Source organism: Phaseolus vulgaris, chromosome 10, assembly GCF_000499845.2.
Source record: "Phaseolus vulgaris cultivar G19833 chromosome 10, P. vulgaris v2.0, whole genome shotgun sequence".
NCBI lineage: Eukaryota > Viridiplantae > Streptophyta > Magnoliopsida > Fabales > Fabaceae > Phaseolus > Phaseolus vulgaris.
Window position 1 is genome coordinate 18,404,276 of NC_023750.2, and position 20,041 is coordinate 18,424,316.

At 44.5% G+C, this 20,041-nt stretch overlaps 1 protein-coding gene across 1 annotated transcript; it reads left to right on the forward strand.

Moving 5' to 3' along the window:
* The first annotated feature begins 18,934 nt into the window (after positions 1–18,934).
* Positions 18,935–19,450, forward strand: LOC137815981 (uncharacterized). Its single transcript, XM_068619088.1, has one exon. The coding sequence runs from the start codon at positions 18,935–18,937 to the stop codon at positions 19,448–19,450; it is 516 nt and encodes a 171-aa protein (XP_068475189.1).
* The last annotated feature ends 591 nt before the right edge of the window (positions 19,451–20,041 follow it).

Genomic DNA, 20,041 nt, shown 5'->3' on the forward strand with positions numbered 1-20,041 from the left:
CTGGGACGTCTTTGTGCGCAACCTCACCCGTCAGCTAGGGACTCCTTCCCACTGGTTACCTGTGGATTCCTGCAAAGAAGGACAAAGGGGCGCCCTAGCGGCCGTTTGCACTCCGACGCTCAAGTCAGCTAGCAAGAAACACCAAAACTCTACACCTCCGTATCGAAGCACTGTGACTGGCACTCTGAAGGTGGTCTAATGAGACTGTGTATCGTGTATCTTTCTCCCTCTGGCAAACAACCACCCTCTCTCTAGTCCCTTGTCCGTAATCTCAAGACTCGAGCAAGTAACTAGAGTGTACTCTGGGAAAGTCTGCCAAAAGTTCCAACCTCGTTTCCAACATTCAAGGCGCTATTTAAGCTACTCCAGCATTCAAAACGCCTTAAAGCGCATTTAATTATAAAACGTTCAATGCATTTAAGACGTTTAAACCGCTTGGGAGCATTTATAGTACCTTAAACGCTCGAAACGGAAACTGTATTAAATAACTTTAATTACCTTGTACCTGACAAAATGGCGTTTCTATTATGACTTGGCTGCTGTATACGTGGAGGGCCTCACAGTGCCGTGACCCCATCTGGGGGTATTTCCTCGTGTGAGTCCTCCTACCTGGGAGTGCATCTGCGCAAGGGGTGACTTTTTGGGTGGCAACTCATGCCCCCAAACATCTAGTCACTCACTTTGAGAGTGTATCTACCTTCCTCTCGTACCCTGCACTTGGCTACCCTGGGCGTGACCCTCCTCTTGAGTCGTATCTATCCCAAGGGCGTCTCTGGGGCGGCATGGGCGTTTCACCAGTCAGGTTGCTCTCCACTAGCGCTATTACTATGGCCTTAAAGCCACCTTTCTTTTCTCTTTATTGCTACCCCGGGTTATCGGGGTTTGAGGCCTTCCCACGGCGTCGCTCCCTCCATGGTCTTTCCTACCCAAGGGTATCGAGGAGCAACACTGTGATTGCCTTGCTTTTGTGACATTTGACCTTGGCGACGCCCTACTTGGGCGACGCCTTGACTTGGCGATGCCTTCACCTGGGCGACGCCTTACCTTGACGACGCTTCCTCTCGGCGACGCCCCGCCTCGGCGATGCTTGCACTTGGCGTCTCCTCACCTAGGCGACGCCTTGTGTTGACTTTGACCCCGACGTTGACTTTGACCTTGACTTTGTCAACGCTCGGATACGGGACGGTACATGCACCACTTTCACAACGAACAGTGGCTCTTGGTAAAATCTCAAAGGAACTGAATCGGAAACTGCAACTGGAAAACTGAACACTTGCAGTGGGACTAATGTTTTAGATCGGGCCCACGGTGGGGGCCAAATGTTCCCGCCGGTTGACCAGATTGTGCTTCGTGCGTATCAAGGACTCCCTCGTCTTTGTTCTAAATCCCCACCCTTCACCGCCGTGAGTACCTGAAAGAAATGAACAAAGGGGCGCCCTCGCGGTCGTTTGCACTCTAACGATCAAGTCAGCAAGCGAGAAACATTAAAAGACACACCTCCGTATCGGAGCACCGTGAATGAATGCTCTGAAGGTGGTAAAATAACTGAGTAACTGATTTCTCTCTAATTGCCTGTGCGTACAGTGGGTTCGCAAGCAAGCAACTAGAATGTGCATCTGGTGCAAGGGGTGACTTTCTGGGTGTCAACTCATGCGCCCCAGCCTCTAGTCACTCGCCCTGGGAGTGTATCTACCTTGCTCTCGTACCACGCACATGGTTCGCCCCCGGGGAGTGGCCCTCTCATGGGTTGTATCTGTCCCAGGGGTCTCCCAGAGGTTGCGTGGGTACTTCACAAGTCAGGTTACTCCTCACTGGTACTGGGAATATGGCCTTGAAGCCACCTTTCTCTTCTCTTTATTACTATTCTGAGGTATTGAGGCCCCTCGTGGTGTCGCCCCCTCCACGCTCTTTCCTACCCGTGGGTATCGGGGGGTGATACCGTCGATGCCTTAACCTGGCGACGCCTACACCTGGCGACGCCTCATCTTGGCGACGCCTTAAGCGGTCAACCTGTCGACTTTCCTCCCTGGTCTCCCTAGATGGGTCCCACAATATGTTTGACTTTGGCTTTGACTTTTGACTTTTGACTTTGACTTTGACTTTGGTCAACGCCCGGGCACGGGACGGTACATGACCTGATGGACCCCCATCAGATTATTTGTTGTGAAGGTTCGAGGTGTCTTCAGGGTTTCCTTATGACAGTCCTCTCTCTGCCCCCCTTGCCTGAACTGACAAGCTTAGCTAGCAAGTCAGCTCGGGCATTCTGCTCTCTAGGAACGTGTACCAACTCAAACACCAAGAACGAGCCCTTCAGAACTTGGACGTACCCTAGGTACGTGACCATCTGAGGGTCTTTGGCTTGGTATTCTCCCGTCACCTGAACCGTGACTAGTAGGGAGTCACTCTTCGCCAACAAACTTTGCGCACCCATCTCCTTGGCTAGCAGCATGCCAACGATGAAGGCTTCATACTCCGCTTGGTTGTTGTTGGCCTTGAAGGCGAACCGTAGGGCCTGCTCGATCAATAGCCCGTTTGGTCCCTCCTAGATGACGCCAGCTCCGCTGCCTTGCTGGTTAAAGGACCTATCTACAGAGAGCACCCATCGGAAGTTGGCTTCCTCTTGGTGTGCATCTACCGAGGAGAACTCTACCACTAAATCTGCGTAGACTTGACCTTTGATAGGACCTCGGTGCTCGTACTGGACATCGAACTCTGATATTTTCCCTGCCCATCATACCATCCTTCCCACCACGTCTAGCTTCTGTAGGACCTTGCAGATAGGTAGGTCTGTCATCACCACCATGGTAAAACTCTAGAAGTAGTGGCGAAGTCTCCTTGCTGAGAACACCACTGCCAGGGCTGGCTTATCTAGGGCCTGGTATCTTACCTCAGACCCTTGCAATACTTTGCTCACAAAGTATATTAGCTTCTGCACTTGGTCCTGCTCCTGTACAAGGACCGAACTGATCGCCCGTTCTGTCACTGCGAAGTACAGGCAGAACAAAGTACCCAACTGCAGTTTGCACAACACTGGGGGACTGGCCAGGTACTTCTTCATCTTGAGGAACGCCTTCTTGCACTCCCTGGTCCAGATGAACCTGTTGTTCCTCCTTAGGCACTGGAAGTAAGGGTGACCCTTGTCTTCTCCAGCTGATACAAATCTAGACAGAGCGACCATCCGCCCTATCAATTGTTGTACCTCTTTCACCAACATCTGGCTTCTCATTGCGAGGATTGCAGCGCACTTCTTGGGGTTCGCCTCTATCCCACGCTCGGTGAGTAGGAAACCCAAGAACTTACCCACTTCCACCCCGAACACACACTTCTTGGGGTTTAACTTCAATTTGTACTTGGCTATCTTTGTAAATAGCTCTTCTAAATCAGCAACATGTTGATCCTTCACCTGTGAGGTCACCACCATGTCATCCACATAGGCTTGCACATTTCGCCCTATCATGGGCGCGAGCACTCTGTCCATCAGCCTCTGGTATGTGGCGCCTGCATAATTCAGCCCAAAGGGCATCACTGTGTAACAGTAGCAAGACAACTTTGTCATGCACACTATCTTGCATTCGTCCCTGGGATACATCTTAATCTGGTTATATCCAGAAAAAGCATCTAGGAAGCTGAGCATCCTGCAGCCCGATGCACTATCCACCAAGGCGTCAATGCTTGGTAGAGGGTAAGAGTCCTTCGGACAAGCATTGTTGAGGTCCATGAAGTCAACGCACATCCTCCACTTTCCGTTGGCCTTCTTCACTAGGACCACGTTTGCCAACCATTCAAGGTACTGGATCTCCCTTATGTGGCCAGCGCTCAACAACTTCTTCGTTTCTTCCTTTATGACCTGTCGCCTCTCCTCGTTGAACTTTCTACTTCTCTGGCGGACAGGTCGGACCTGGGGGTCCATCGTAAGCCGATGGCATAGAAATTCAGGGTCTATGCCAGGCATGTCCAAGGCGGACCATGTGAAGGCATCCAGGTGTCGTGCTATGACCTCGGCGATCTGGTTTTGCGTCCCTTGGCCTAGTGATTTGCCAAGTTTGAACATCATGCCTCCAATCCCCTTCTCCAGGATGTCTCCTGATGGTTCGGATAGCCTCTCCTGGCGATCTTAGCCCGGGCGACCCCTTCTTCACTTGGTGCTCGGGTGGTGACCAAGAACAACCCTCTCTTTGTCTTGAGGTTATTCTCGTAGCATCTCTTAGCCTCTTTCTGGTCTGACTTGATGGTGATCACCGTTCCTCCCAAGTCAGGTAGCTTCATCTTCACGTGCCTCGTTGACGCCACCGCCCTCAAGCTGTTCAGTGCGGGTCTACCCAACAGTATGTTGTACGCTGAGGGGGCGTTAACCACAAGGTACCTGATGTTCTCCGTGCGAGAGGCGACACCACCTGTGAAGGTGGTTCTCAGCTCTAGGTGCCCCCGCACTTCCACCTGGTCTCCCGCAAAACCATACAGACAGCCAGTATAAGGCTTTAGTTAATCAGGAGACAACTGCAGCTTGTTAAAGGTCAACCAGAACATCACGTCGACCGAGCTTCCCTGGTCCACCAGCCCACGGTGTACCTTTCTCCCTGCGGTCATTATTGAGATCACCACTGGGTCGTTGTCGTGGGGGACGACATCTCGGAGGTCGGCCTTGGTGAAGACAAGGTCGATGTCAAGGGCCTGATCTGCCTCTTGCGCCTCTACTAATATCACCGCTCATGCATACTTCTTCCGCTGAGAAGTGATGCATCCTCCACCTAAGAAACCCCCTAAGATAGTATGAATCTCGCCATGGACGAGCATCTCGTGCACCTGATCTCCTTCTGGCACTGTCAAGTTCTACGCTCCCTGTGACTCCACCAAGTAGTCCTTCAGGAAACCATTCTTCACCAGCTCGTCTAACTGATGTCCCAATGCCAAATAGTTACGTTGGGGTGGCCAAACGCTTGGTGGAACTCGCACCAGGCATTCTTGTTAGGCCTCAACTTCTTGACAGTCTTTGCGGCAATCTCTCTGCTATGTTTGGTACAACGATTAGGTCTTTCAATTCCACTAGGAAGTTATGCCTTGGTGGCACGTTCTCCCTCGTGCGCCCCCTGGTTTGGGCTTCCTGGGCTCATAAGGTTGCTGCTTTGCTGGGGCCCTCTTCTCCGTCGTTGCCTCATGCACCCTCATGGGCTGAGGTCGACCTGGTGCTCGCGGGTGCAAGGGAACAACGCATGTGCGCTTCTCGTTGACTTCTCCCTCCGCGACAATATGAGCCACCGCTTGACGCCTAATCTCGCTGAAAGTCTTGGGGCGGCTCTTGATGAGCGATTCACTGAAAGGTCCCGGCACGATCCCCTTCCTGAACACGTGTACAATCATGGTCTCGTCCTTGGTGTTCAGCTTCACCACTTGTGCCCCAAAACGATTGAGGAACTCCTTTAGGGACTCTCCCTGATACTGCCTCATGTCGAAAAGATCGTAAGAAATTAGTGGGGGAGCCCAATTGGCTATATATTGTTCTCTGATCTACTTAGAAAGTTGCGCGAACGACATCACGTGGCCATCAGGGAGGCTGATGAACCAATCCAGTGTTGTGCCCGCCAGCGTGCTCATGAGCAGCTTGCAACGCACCGCGTCAGAGCCCCCAACCAACATCATCTGCGTATGGAAGGCCGTGAGTTGAGCCTCTGGGTCCTCTACACATGTGAAGGTGGCTTTAGGCCCCACGAACGTGCCTGGTATCACGATGTCCATGATCGCTTGTGAGAATGGCATTGGGAAATCCCTGGGTAGTGTGGCAAGTTCTTGCTCTTCCACCTCACGTTCCTCTCTGCCTGAGTCTACAAACTCTTGCGCAATTCCTCATTGGTTCTGCGCAGTTCTTCGTTTCTCGCTTGCGACGCAGCCAGATCAATTTGGATGCGTTCTTGATTCGCTCTTCATGTCGCCACCATTTCTTGGAGGGCCTGCATCATTTCCATGATTTGTTGCAAGGTGAGGACTCCGTTTGGTGCAACAGATCCTTGCCCCGTGTTTCTCATCTTGATGGATCTTTTTCCTTGCTCTTGTGAATGGGACAAAGTTTTAGATAGTGCCCCACGGTGGGCGCCAAATGTTCCTGCCAGTTGACTCGATTGCCTTCGTACGTCTACGACGATCAACCGCCCAAATCTCTCTGCCTTCGTTCATTCTTTCCTTTGATCAAACACCTGAAATTGTAAAGACAAAGGGGCGCCTTAGAGGCTGTTTGCACTCTGACGCTCAAGTCAGTACTGGGGCTAGGAAACACCAAAACTCTTAGCTTGTAAAAGCTTTGTGTAATCTGTGTGTATTCGCGTAAATGTTGCATACCTTATTAGGTTTGATACTACCCTTTATATACTCTAGGGTTTCCACTGTTTCCGCTACCCGCATTTAGGGTTTTTGAGGGCTTGCCTTAGCGCCGCTATCACCCACTCTTAGGGCAATCTAGCGCGTAAGGCTCCCTTACAGGAGTGCAACCTCTGACGGGATGACCACCTGGCTACCAACTTGTGCACCTAATCTCTGGGCCATCCGTCCAGGGAGTGCCCTAGGTGTTCACGTGTCGTGCATGCAACTTGCCCCTGGAACGTAACCCTAATGGGCCTTAGCTCTTCCAGGGGCTCATTACTTGTGCTACGCCTGAACGCGTCATTCACACCACACGCATGGACCCCTCGTTATCTAGGGTTCTCCCTACTGATAAGCGATGTGTTGTCTGTGATGGATTTGTGTCTCCTTTCTTGCAGTTTTTGTTGATGAATGCAGAAGCTACATGGATTGATGGTGGAACAAGGCTCTCCTAGGAGTTGTGATAGCCTTGGAGGTGCATGAGAAGTAGGAAGAGTAGGAGTGGTTCGGCCAACTCCATTTGTAGGTGAAGGTTTGAAGATTAAAAGCCTATTCCTAAGAAAGTTTAGGCAAGGAGTGAGAATGGCACAATTTTGGCAGCATTTCACTATTCAATTAATGTTGAATTTACATGACCCAAGCTCCTCTATATATAGCAAGAGTGGGCTGAAAATGAAGAGAATTGGACGGAAATTCAAATGTTGGCTCATGGGAAGGTGGCTCCAAAATTCAGCACATGTGAGGTAGGTTCTAGAATTCTTCAATGTGCTAGGAGTTCTAGAACCTTACCCTCCACTTAGGCTAAATGTGGGTTGGACCTAAGTTTAATTAGGACTAGGAAACTCTAATTAAACTTAGGTTAGCATTTTAGGTACCACTTTGCATGTTTCAATAAAAATACAAAAGAATTAAACTATGCTACTTTTGACAAAAAATAAAAGTCTACTCTACACTAGAGTTTATGACATGTAGAATGCGTCCTCTTGACCCCTTTTTGACCATAACTCTAGTTGTTGCCTCAATGTGACATTTTGGTGACCTTTCAATGGATTGGTGTCGGGGCCTCTTCCATCATCCCCTCCCTCTTAAAAAGGATTTGTCCTTAAATCCAAGGCTTTGTCCTCGTCATTAGTAAGGGGATGTATGTGGCTGAATGGTGTCCATCATCTCCTCCTTCTTGAGAAAATCTATCCTCAGATCCACAGGGTTGATCTCGGATAGCAGCCTCTTGCTTTGACAATTATGCTCGTCCTCCCGGATCAAACGTCCATCTATGAGAGTCATCAAATAAAGCAAATGAGTTAGTTTGAGCAGTTGTATAAAAATCAATTATATTAAGTTGCCATGCCTTTTGTTTTTCTATTGTTTTTGGCAACTTAGCATAATATTTCTCTATTCGTTGTTGTATTTGTTCTTTAATCCTCTCATGCATCTTTTTAACAAATTCAATTTTTTTTCCTTCCTTAGGCACAAATTCTTGTGGATTAGGAAATGGTAACAAATCAAAAGGGAAAAGAGGATTAAGCCCACATACAACCTCAAATGGAGAAATATTAATAGTTATATGAGCTACCCTATTGTATTCAAACTCAATATGGAAAAGATACTCATCCCTATAGTTGTGGTTGTCTCTCATGATTACCCTAGGCATAATAGAAAGAGCTATATTTTCAACTTTGTTTTGACCATTCGTTTGAGGATGACTAGAAATTGAAATTTTCAATTTAGTTCTAAATATTTCCAAAAGAGTCATCAAAGGATGGCGTATAATTTTTGGACCTCTATAAAAAACTATGCTTTTAGGTAATCCATGAAATCTTACCATTTCTCTAAAGAAGAGCCTATTCACAACCATAAAATTGGAGTCAAAACCTTTTGTTGTTCTAGGAAGTTCTAATATAAATCCTATGCTTATGTCTTCCCATGGGGCACTTGCAAAAGGTGAAGGAGCATAGAGTTCATGAGACATTGTCTTAGAGTTATTTTTGAAATAAGAAATGCATCTAGGGTAATGTCTTTGAATATCTTTCCTCATGGGTGACCAAAAGAATTTTCCTTTTAAAAGCTCTAGAGTTTTATCAACTCTAAATTGGCCCATGAGTTCTCCTTCATGAAGAATTTCTTTTTTTTATGTGTGAAGGTAGTCTCGTTGGTACGACCATTGAGCATGGAAATTTTAACACTTTGCAATGGTCGTCTCAATAAGATATGACAAGTTTCTTTAGGCACTACATCACATAAAACTTTATCTTTGTAGGTGCCTATAGATAACTTGACCTTCACTTGTTGGTGATATCTTAGCACATATTCAAAATAATCTACTACATTTTTATCTATGCAATCCTCCTTTAAGGATTCTTTTTCACTATGCTTGCAAGGGGTGTTGTAAGATATTCCTCATTCTTTATAGATCCATCTTCTTCTTTTTCAAACAACCCCTCACTTAACTTTTCTATTTCTTTCTTCTTTATTTTCTCCTTTTCTTCACTCTCACTAGTTTCTTTTTCTTGGCTAATATTGTTAGCATTGTTCCTTAAGATCATAGATCTTTCATTAGAACAATGAGATGCTAATTGACTCTTACCAAGATATTCTAAACATTGAATTATTCTAGTGTGAGTGTGTGAGATATGCTCGACTAGGTTTTGGGAAAGTTTTAGAGATGTTTCTTTTATATGTTCTTCCCCTCTTTGGAACTCATCCTTGTCATAAGATACAGAGTATGAACTTTGTTTTTGACTTGATTGTTTTCTCAAAATTTGTTTTTCAACTTTAATGCTAAGTTGAATCAAGTCGTTTAAATCGCTATAAGGTGAAAGTTCAACTTTGTTTCTTATCTCAAGTTTGAGACAACTTAAAAACCTAGATATGGTGGTATGGTTGTCCTCATTAATCCTTGCCCTTTTTATATATATCGCCATCTTTTGCCTATATTCTTCTACACTTAGATTTTTTTTGATGAAGTCCTTGGAGTTTGTCCATTGACTTCCTTTTGTAGGATGAGGGAATATGGCGACATGTCAAGGCTCCCCTAAGGTCATTCCAATATGTAATGGGAGGGTCCTTGTGGAGATGTCTCTCTCTTTTTAGGGCAATCCACCAATTCATAGCATTTCCTTGAAAACTTAAGATGGCTAAGGTTACCTTTCTTTCCTCCCTTACTCTATGGAAAGCAAACAATTGTTCTACGTTCATTTCCCAATCTAGGTAGGTTTCTTCATTTTCTTTCCCATGGAAATAAGGTAGATCTACCCTAACCTCCTTAGTGCTTTCTTGTTCTTTTCCTTCTCTTCTAGTTCTCCCAGGGGGTGGTTGATAATATTCATTTATCCTAAGACTTTCTTCCCCAAAAGATTCATGATTGTGAGAACTAGATGCATGTGAATATATTTTTTTAGATTTTTGAGAGCTTTCATCCTTTTCTTTAGCCATTTTCAACTCTTTGATTTGTGCCTTATGTTTTAATTGTCTATATGAGAGTGATTGAAAGTCCTTGGCTAATTGTTTTAAAAGAGTTTAATGGACTTTATATCACTTTCACTAGATTTAGAAGAGTGAGTTGACATGACTAAAGCTTTGTGTTAAAAGTATTTTACCTCAATAAAGAAAAGGAAAGTAATGAAGGTAGCTTTCCAGGAAAGAGAGGTGGATCACTAGGATCTCTTAAGTACCAAGTCTTTCCTTGCCAAAATCTATCCTTCAAGACTTCACACAATTCTTTTTCTAAGTAATTTACTTAGATCACAATTAGGAATGAAAAGTCAATTTTTATGCAAAGGAAAACAATGCAAAGCAATTAAACAATGCAAATCAAGTTATTAACGTAAAGCAATTAGCTAAGCACAATTAAAGATTGCTAACTACAAAGCTTTAAGCTATACGATTCCTAAGGTGAGGCTTCTAGACACTTGGAGCCTTTGAAGACACATTCACCGTCTACACGTGATTAATCCACTAATTAATCAAAGGTTAAATTTAATTACAACTCAAAGAAATACAAAGAAATTGAATTACACAAATTAAAAATTCAGATTTCCTATACTATGCACTTCTTGGCTAGTAATTGCTCTTCTTTGTTGTGTTCTCCAAAGTGTATGTGTTTGTATTTGTATTTGTATTTTGCTGCAGCTCCTTTCCTTAACCTCTTATGATTAAACAATTAAATTCTCCAAAATAGTACCTACTAAGTAGAGATAGACTCACCACAAAGTCAACTCCACTTAACAAGCACCAATTGGATTTTATCCACCAACAATTTAGAGGTCAAGAAAAGAAAGCAAGAAACAAATTAAAATTTAAAAACAGTACCACAGCAAATGGATTTGAATTATGTTACACAACTTAGAAAGAGTGTAGAATGATATTGGACAAGAAAATAAAAATAGACACTCAATAAAGGATAGCACACAAAAGGAACCTAAAGAAAGGCACTAGAATTTATTTGAAAAACCAAAACAGCACTACTGGAAAATTAAGGTTCAGAAAGAGTGACTTAAAAAAATTTATGCTTAGCTGGCTATTTTTAATTTGCTTATGAAAATTTAACCACAAACGATTCAATGTCTTAGCAAACTTTTGGCGCTGGAATCACACCAAAAACATGCACCAAATAATTGTGATAAATTTTTCAAAATCACTATCCAACTATCGTATATTTTGGCGCAAGAATGCACTCTTTTCTTATTTTATTTATCATTTTTTTTCTATTGTTTTTTCATCTTATTCTTTTTTTCTTGATTTTCTAACACATCAAACTGTATTAATACAAATTTCAGAATTTTTCTTCAACGTATTAAAATTTCATAACAAAAAACAGCCAATGCAGAATTTGAAAAACAGAAAAATCCTAATTCTGGAATTTAAAAACAGAATAAGAAACTTCAAAAACACAATGGAATAGATGTATATGAATTTGTATGGAACTAGCATACAAATATGAACTCAAACTAAAAGAAAAATGCACCAAAGGATCAACAAACAAAGAAATATAATTCTGGACTCAAATCAAATCAAGAAACCAAAATTATCAACAAATTCAGCACAGCAAGGATTTGATGACAAATTAGGAAATACATGACTAGACAAAACATCATAGGATTCAGAAAATAAAATGACTCAAGAAACATCATATGAACCGAATAAAATTTCAAAACAAGATCAAACAACCTAAAATCAAAACAGCAACACAAACTATATGGAATCCTACACAAAATTGCACAAGGATTGCTCAAGAACAATTGAACAAGATGCACCGATTGGAATTTCCAAACAGCACACCAATTCAAAACGAAAATTAAAAAACAACAAGACAATATGGAAGTGATGAACAACAAGGAATCCATAATCAAACAAAAAAATTAAAATGAAAGAAGACACTTAACTCTTGTAGAACCATAGCTCATGATACCAAATGATGGGTTTGTGTCTGCTTTCTTGCAGTTTTTGTTGATGAGTGCGGAAGCTCCATGGATTGATGGTGGAACAAGGCTCTCCTAGGAGTTGTGATAGCCTTGGAGGTGCATGAGAAGTAGGAAGAGTTGGAGTGGTTCGGCCAACTCCCTTTGTAGGTGAAGGTTTGAAGATTAAAAGCCTATTCCTAAGAAAGTTTAGGCAAGGAGTGAGAATGGCACAATTTTGGCAGCATTTCACTATTCAATTAATGTTGAATTTACATGACCCAAGCTCTCTATATATAGCAAGAGTGGGCTGAAAATGAAAAGAGAATTGGAGGAAAATTCAAATGTTGGCTCATGGGAAGGTGGCTTCAAAATTCAGCACATGTGAGGTAGGTTATAAAATTCTTCCATGTGTTAGGAGTTCTAGAACCTTATGCTCCACTTAGGATAAATGTGGGTTGGACCTAAGTTTAATTAGGAGTAGGAAACTCTAATTAAATTTAGGTTAGCATTTTAGGTACCACTTTGCATGTTTCAACAAAAATACAAAAGAATTAAACTATGCTACTTTTGACAAAAAATTAAAGTCTACTCTACACTAGAGTTTATGACATGTAGAATGCGTCCTCTTGACCCCTCTTTGACCATAACTCTAGTGGTTGCTTCAATGTGATATTTTGGTGGCCTTTCAATGGATTGGTGTCGGGGCCTCTTTCATCAGTCTGGGACCCACTTCTTGTGGCCCAGCTCTACTATTTGAGTCACCGATGTCCTATGTCACATCGCCCTCACTGTATTTCTGAGGACACATCTGCACATCCTGGTGAACGACGTCTGACCCCTCTTCGGCACCTTGACTCACGTGCCTTGCGAGACACTGGCCCATGCCGCTCATGGGACCCAGCTTGCGTGGCCCACCATTACTAGCAGTCAACGATGTTCGAGGACTGGTCGGTACAGGTACTCAATTAAAAGATAGCATACAAAAGGAACTTAGAGAAAAGCACTAGAATAGGATGAAGAAAACCAAAAAACAACACTACTGGAAATTTGTATAAAATGTGCGTGACTTTACAAATTTATGGTAAACTGGATAATGCGAACTGGAAGTGAAACTTTAAAATACTGAAACTTCAAGATCTTATCTCAATTTAGGCACTGGAATCACACAAAAACAGTATACCAATTAATTGTGATAAATTTTCTAAAATCACTACCACTCACTGTTTTTTTTTTTCGCGTCAGAATTGCACTCTGTACGTATTTGATTTATCATTTTTTTGTAGTTTGAATTTTGATATAGTTCTTTTTTTCTCTCTTTTGTAACACTTCGAACTACTCAGATCCAGAAATTCAGATTTTTTCGCCAAAAAAATAAATTTGCATAAACCATTTCAGTCAGCACAGATTCAGGAAAAACAGAGGAAATCTATTCTGGAATTAAAAAAAAACAGCATTGAGAACTTCAAAAGACACAATAGAATTGATGTTTATGAACTTGTATGGATCTAACACACAAGTATGAACTCAAATCTAAATATAAAAATGCACCAAAGGATCAAAAACAGAAATATAAAACTGCACTCAAATAAAATCAATCAACCAAAATTATCAAGAAAAGTATTACATAGAATTGATGACATTTTGGGAGAAACATGACTTGACAAAACTTATGTGGATTCAAAAATCAAAATGACGCAAACAAAATTAATTTGTACCAATTAAAAACAGCAAGAAAGACTCAAATACAGTAAAAACAAAACAGCACACACCAAAAAGGAACCTAAAAAAAATTCTGCACAAAATAAGGTGCTGGAAAAACAAATTGCTTGAATTAAAAGTGTCAAGTCAACTCAAAAACAAGAACAAACCCATGGCTCATGATACCATATGATGTGAGTTGGTATATGAAAATACACTTTCAAGAATCGGATCAAGATTCTACAAGCAATTCAAGAACACAAATCAAGAAACCCATTTCAAGAACATGAACCGAATAGAACATCAACAAGTAATTCCAATTGATTAAAACAAGAACCAAAGACAAACTATTGATTAGAAACATTCAATAGCAACATTTGACCGATGGAAAATGAAGAACAAGAAACATAACATGTGTTTAGAGTTTTTGATATAGAATGGGTATGGAAGAAGAAGATGAAGAGTTGAAGAAACTTATGTCGTTGAAGACAATGGGAGTGATCACGCCACTTGGATGGTGGAAGGCTCCAATATGAGTGAGAGTGCCGCCACTTGAGGATTCCCAAGACCCACATGATAAGAAAAAGAGAAGGAGAGCAAGTCTCACAAAGAAACCACTCAAATTCAAAAGAGTAACTTCACTTTCAATTTCGATATTCAACTTGTCTTTACAACAGGTTGAAATTTCGAATCAACGGGTTGTTTGACACATAGTGGATTTTAAAATGATTTGGAAAATCTTTGCCTTTGCCTTTGCTTTCAGACAAAAATCAATCGGTTGTTTCTATAAATCAATCGGTTGTTTTTCTGAAAACCTTAATAGAATTATGTTAAGTGGTTTTAATATATTTTTAATGATCCTAACTGTCTTGGCTCCTTAATTAAATGTTTTTGACTACTTAGTTGGCCTATATAAAGGTGGTTTTACGCTCCTAATCTTGAAGGAAGAAAAAGATTTTATCAAAAATAGTTTTTCCAGGATTTGAAAGAGTTTTGGATTATTCTCAAGTGTGTGGAATAGGATTGGGTTGTGCTTCTGAAATTTAAGCTTTATAATACCCAGGTGTATTCTATCCCTTCTTCCTTGATCATTGTATTTATGTATTTGTGTTGCCAAAGAGTGTTGTGTGTTTTTGAGGGGTTCAAGATCAACACTCTTGGTGAGGTTTTGGCTAAGAAGTGTTAAGTGTTCTTGAGGAGTTCAAGATCAACATTCTTAGTGTATTTTGTAATCTAGGTTTGATTACATAGTGGATTCTTGGTGGTTAGCTGAGGACTAGATGTAGCTCTTGGTTAAGAGTGAACCAGTATAAACATTTTGTGTGAATTTCTCATTCCCTACACTCATTAAACTGTTTTATCTTTGGTTTTTAAATTTTCTAGTATAAACAACTGGTTGTTTCGTAAAAACAACACGTTCATTTTCTACATCAAGCATAAAAACAGTTTTATATTTGGCTGGACAGATTTTCCATCGATTAATTCTTCATAGCTTTTCACTCTACCTTCAATACTTGCGAAAATCTTTCAAAAACAATTAACCCCCTTCTTGTTTAAGGCCTACAATTCTAACATTATGGCTTGCCACAACCGAAACAAATATAGTTAGCAGAATTAGACTCATTCTGTTTAGAAACATACCTATTTTTAGACTGAAACCATTCACGATTTTTCTTCTTTTCAAATCTGTGAAATTTCTTTGTGAGTAGGCTTAAGGTTTCATCCTAATCTGAATCATATTTATCCTCACTTAACTCCTTCTTTTGTGCACTAGCCTTAAAATCTATATTCCTTACTTGCTTTTCATAAGTTTCTTACTCTTTTAGTTTGTTCAACTCTATATCGTGTTCTCTCAACTTTCCAAATAGAGTTGATGTAGATAGTGTTGATAAATCCTTGGTGATCCTGCCGGCAACTTGAACGTGGGTGAATCGCTTCGTAACACTCTCTGCCCTGTCTTCGCGACTGCGTCTCCTGAAGAATCACCTTCTGAACTTTCTCTCAGATGTCTTCAAAATGTGACCTGCAAAATACACAGACGGCGCCTCTAGCGGCCGTTTGCACTCCGACGATCAAGTTAGTTCAACAGAACCACCAGAAACTGGAAACTAGTAATGTGTGTGTGAGAAAAAACTTGCACTCTGTTTTTCGTCTATCTTTTTTCTCCTCCCCCCCCTCTCACTCTGATTCTGCCTTTTATCTCTCTTTTCCTGCTTCTGGGCATAACAGAATTCTGTTATGCTTTTCTGGCATGTGTCAGAACCCTGTCATGCTTTTCAGAGAAAGCGTACCTTCAGAATCAGCAATGGGGAGCGTGAGAGTCTGCGCATGTCTGCGCTTGGCTGCGCCTGTCTGTACCTTTAGCGGTACGGAGTGCTCTTTTGTCTGGACCGCACCCCTCTCAGATGATGACACGTGGAGGCCTGCAACTCACATCTAACCACACACGTGTCACTTACTGGAAGGGCTCTAGCGCCTCTCTTTGTCTGCCTAAGTTACGCCCTTGCGGAGTATCTTAGGATGCTTCTCTTATCTGGGTAAATTGCATACTCTTAGGAGAGCGTCGGGTGTGGCTGGTCTAGGCGCACTCACCAAACGTTACTCTCTGCGTAGGCGACTTACCCTTCAGGATGACACGCACGTAATGGGTTGAGGGAATCACCAATCACCGACTGGCTTACTAGTTCCCTCAGGCCACTCTCGTGCATGATTCCTTGAGGTGTGCTCATGCGAGGTCCATGCGTAACGCTCTCGCTGGGAACCTTAGTCCCAGTTTAACTGCGTGTAACACGAGACCCCGATGACAATACACCCGATGACTGATCAGTGTTTATTCACTACTCGCGCTCTGCCTCCAGGCGCGAGTCTGGGAACTGGTCTGCTGGTGGTCACTTGGCTACTGACCACCGATCACCATTCTGGGTGATCTATCCCCCGACCTCTCTGCCGCCTGATCTGTCGGTGGTAACTTGGTTACTGACCACCGATCACCTTTCTTGGCGATCGTCCCCCTACCTCTCTGCCACCTGGTCCACGTGTCACCCTGCGAGTGGTCCACGTGGTTCTCTGATGCTGACGTCATCGACTACCGATGACCGTTCGGATCACATGCCCCCCAGTCTCGAGTCGAGAACTCGTTCTCAGCGAAGAGACTAAGTGGTCGTGCCTTCAGTCCACGTGGCAAGTGGGGCCGCCTCACGTGCCACCTCACGTGCTGCTTCTTTAACGTTTGGACTCCCTCTCTTAATCTCGCGACACGTGGCGCCATCGACGGCCAGCGTTGTGCGTCGCTAGCGCTTCTTTCATTCAAATTGGCGCGCCCTTCCACTGTCCCTTCATCTTCTTCATTCGACTTCCAGACTCTCTGCGAACTTCTCTTCTGCGCACCCATCTTTCTTCAAATTCTCTGTGATCCTAATCTCTTACGATCATTCAAAGGTATGGTTTTTCTTTTCCCTGGCCCCTTTTTGGTCATCTTTACCGATTGCATTTATCATTCTAGTTATCATGCATCCATCTTCCCTGTTTTTCTTCTTCTCAACCTGCGCTAGGGTTTTTCTCGTGCTTCCGCCTCGACTTCTACCTCCCCTTCTTTCTCCTTTACCTGGGCATTTCTTTCTCATTTCCTCTCTCTGTTTTTCACCGAACCATCCATCACTCTCTCCCTTTCTATTTCTGACCCTTCGTTTTCCTCCATTGCAGCTATCTCTCGATGGCTCGCTTGAAGCAGACCGCTCGTGTCATTGCCTCTTCTTCTGGTGCACAGCCCTCCGCGAGTGCACCAGCTTCTCCACCGCCTGTTGTCACCTCATTCCATGACAACGCCAAGGTCTATGACTGGGCCCCTCTGGCGTTGCTATCTGAAACGTCCATCTTGCTACCTGAGGACCATCTTAACTCACTTCTGAGCCACGACCCGGACGAACCCTCGTGTTCCATAGACAGGGAAAACGACTTCCACATCCGAGTCCGCATCCCTCCCCGAGGGATGCCCATTTGCGCTGACGACAGGGCCACCAATGGGGTGCCCTTCGTTTTTGTTTACTCCGCGATCTTCAAAAGGTTGAAGCTGCGACTCCCCTTCACCTTCTTCGAGAAAGAGCTGATGATGGAGTTGAACGTCGCGCCCTGCCAACTCCACCCCAACGCCTGGGCCTTCATCCGGGCGTTTCAGATCCTGTGCAACCACTTTGGGCACAACGCCTCGGTGGAGGTGTTTCTTTACTTCTTTGAGGCGAAGAAACCAGGAGATAGGTTTTGGGTCAGCCTGAACGGGGTTGCGGGACGGGTGCTTCTGGGCCTGTACCAGCAGTCCTTCAAAGACTGGAAGGGCAGGTTTTACATGATATCCGCCACCCCACAAAGCCCTCATCTGCTCGAGGGGTACCCCCTCTACTGGGTCCCCCAGGTTCAATTTAAAAAACCCAAGGACCTCGAGACCATGGCCCCCTACGAGCGCGAGCTGTGTGGGCTGCTCCTGGGGGCTAAGTATGACTCCGCTCGCCTCATCAAGGATGAGTTTGATGTGGTTTCCCTGAAGAAATATATAGGTAGTTCTTTCTCTGCCGCCCCTTAGGGCACTTATACCTCCTCATGCATGCTCTTATACGCTTCACCTTGCTTGCGTCTCTTAGCTGTCTAATTTTCCCCTTTCTTGCCTATGCAGATTCAATGTCAGGGAAAGATAGGAGGTTGGCGGTGTTAGAGCTTGCTAAACGCCGAGCGGCCAAAGGGACTGGCTCCTCCTCTTCCACCACTGAGCCAATTGAGGCCCCTCCACTCTCGGTCGCGCCAGCCGAAGGCCCCGAGCCAGGGAAGAAAAGGAAAAGACTGGTGAAGGCTTCTTCACTTGCACCTGCTGCTGCTGCTGCCTCAGTGGAAGAGGAAAGCTCTGGCTCCCCCCTTATTCACCGCCAGAGGAAGAAGCCAGTGGTCGAGGGGGTCTCGTCTCTCCAGCCTGGAGAGATCGAGGTGGTGGAGGTAGAGGAAGGTTCACCACCTCCCCCTCCCTCTACTCGACCTTCCCCAGAGCCCGCATGCCCACCTTCTCCTTGCCAACAATCGCCCCCAGTCTCTCAACCGCCAACTTCCCCCCAGCAGGCCAATCACCTGGTCCATCCGCTCACCCTGCTGGGGGTGTTTCTGCTCAAAACGAGTGTGCCCCGCCTCCACTAACAATCTCCACCGCAAATGCTGAACATGGTAGGTCTGGCTCGCGCCCAAGCAACACTGGAGCCAACCATGAGAACTTCAGCAGAGTTATCTCCATGGTGCGACAGCACATCAGCAACGGGGAGCTCGTCGACTGGAGCGGGGAGGAGATAGATGCACACCTTGCCAAGCAGGTGGTGCTCTCGCTGGAGTTCTCCACCCAGCATCGCAAGCAGAAGGCCCTAGAAAAAAGGGTGAAGGAACTTGAGCACGACAAGGAGTCGCTGCAAAGTGACCTTGAAGCCGCTCAGGGGTCTGTTGAGCTGATGCGAGGCATGGTGGAGAAGGCCAGGAGGGAGTATTTGATGCAGGTCCAAGAGACCATCAAGATGGAGATCTTGATGGGGCAGACTGTTGGTCCTCTGGACTGCAAGGTGGCAGAGCTAGAGGCTGAGAATTCTTCCTTGCGCGAACGGAGTCAGATGGTGGAGGAGTTACAGGCTGAGAACGCCTCCCTACGCCAACAGGATTCTCAGCGGGTGGAGATGCTCAAGTCTGCCAAAGAGGCAACTGCTGCTGCTGAAAGGAAGCTTGAGGAGGCAGTGGGCAAGCTGACTGAAGCTGCCTCCTCCCTTGCTGCCCTCACCACTCAGAGGGATGCTGCAGAGGCTTCGAGGCGAAGTCTGGAGGCGGAGAAAGAGGACTTGATGAACGTGGGCGCTGATTCCCTCATCGATGGATTCGAGTTGGCGCTCGAGCAAGTCCGCTGCGTCCTCCCAGAACTGGACCTTTCACAATTCAGCATTCATCACTCGGTGGTAGATGGAAAACTTAGGCCTCCTACTCCCTGAATCTCTTCCTTTTTGTAAATTTGACTTCTTCTTCTGTACAAAGCTTCATTCTGTAACCTTATGTTTCTGCACCATTCAACTCTTTGTGACTGACAATTGTATGAACATCTCTGGTGATATACCTTGATTTTAACTGCTCAACTTCTCTTTGTATTTTCTTTGGACTTCGCTTATCTTTATGTGCGCGACTAACTGTTAGCTAGTTTAGGTTCAGCGCGATCTTGGGCTTTACCTTTCCTTTCGCACACGACTAAGTGTTAACCAGCTTAGGCTTAGCGCGATCTGCTTGATCACGACTGGCTATTCCCTCAGCTTGGTGTTTAACAGTCCTCGTGCGCTGCTTTGCACTACTAGCCAATTACCGACAACTCATCAGTGATCGCTCTTTAGTCCTTACTTAGCTTTCTCTGTCGCTCTAGCGCTAAGTGCATAAAGGACCTTGACATCGATCGCTCAAAGTGATGCCTCGTCTTGGGGAAAGAAAGTGTTTCTCGCTAACCCCTTTCCCTTTCCCCAAGGTCATCACCCTTTGGCGGGTTGAGTCGCTCATTCCCTGTCTCACTCCTGGGGTGAGAAAGGTTTCTGACTGAG

What these genes read in the sequence shown, in the direction of transcription:
- LOC137815981 (XM_068619088.1), top strand. Translation starts at nt 18,935, where the DNA reads ATGGTGGAGAAGGCCAGGAGGGAGTATTTGATGCAGGTCCAAGAGACC.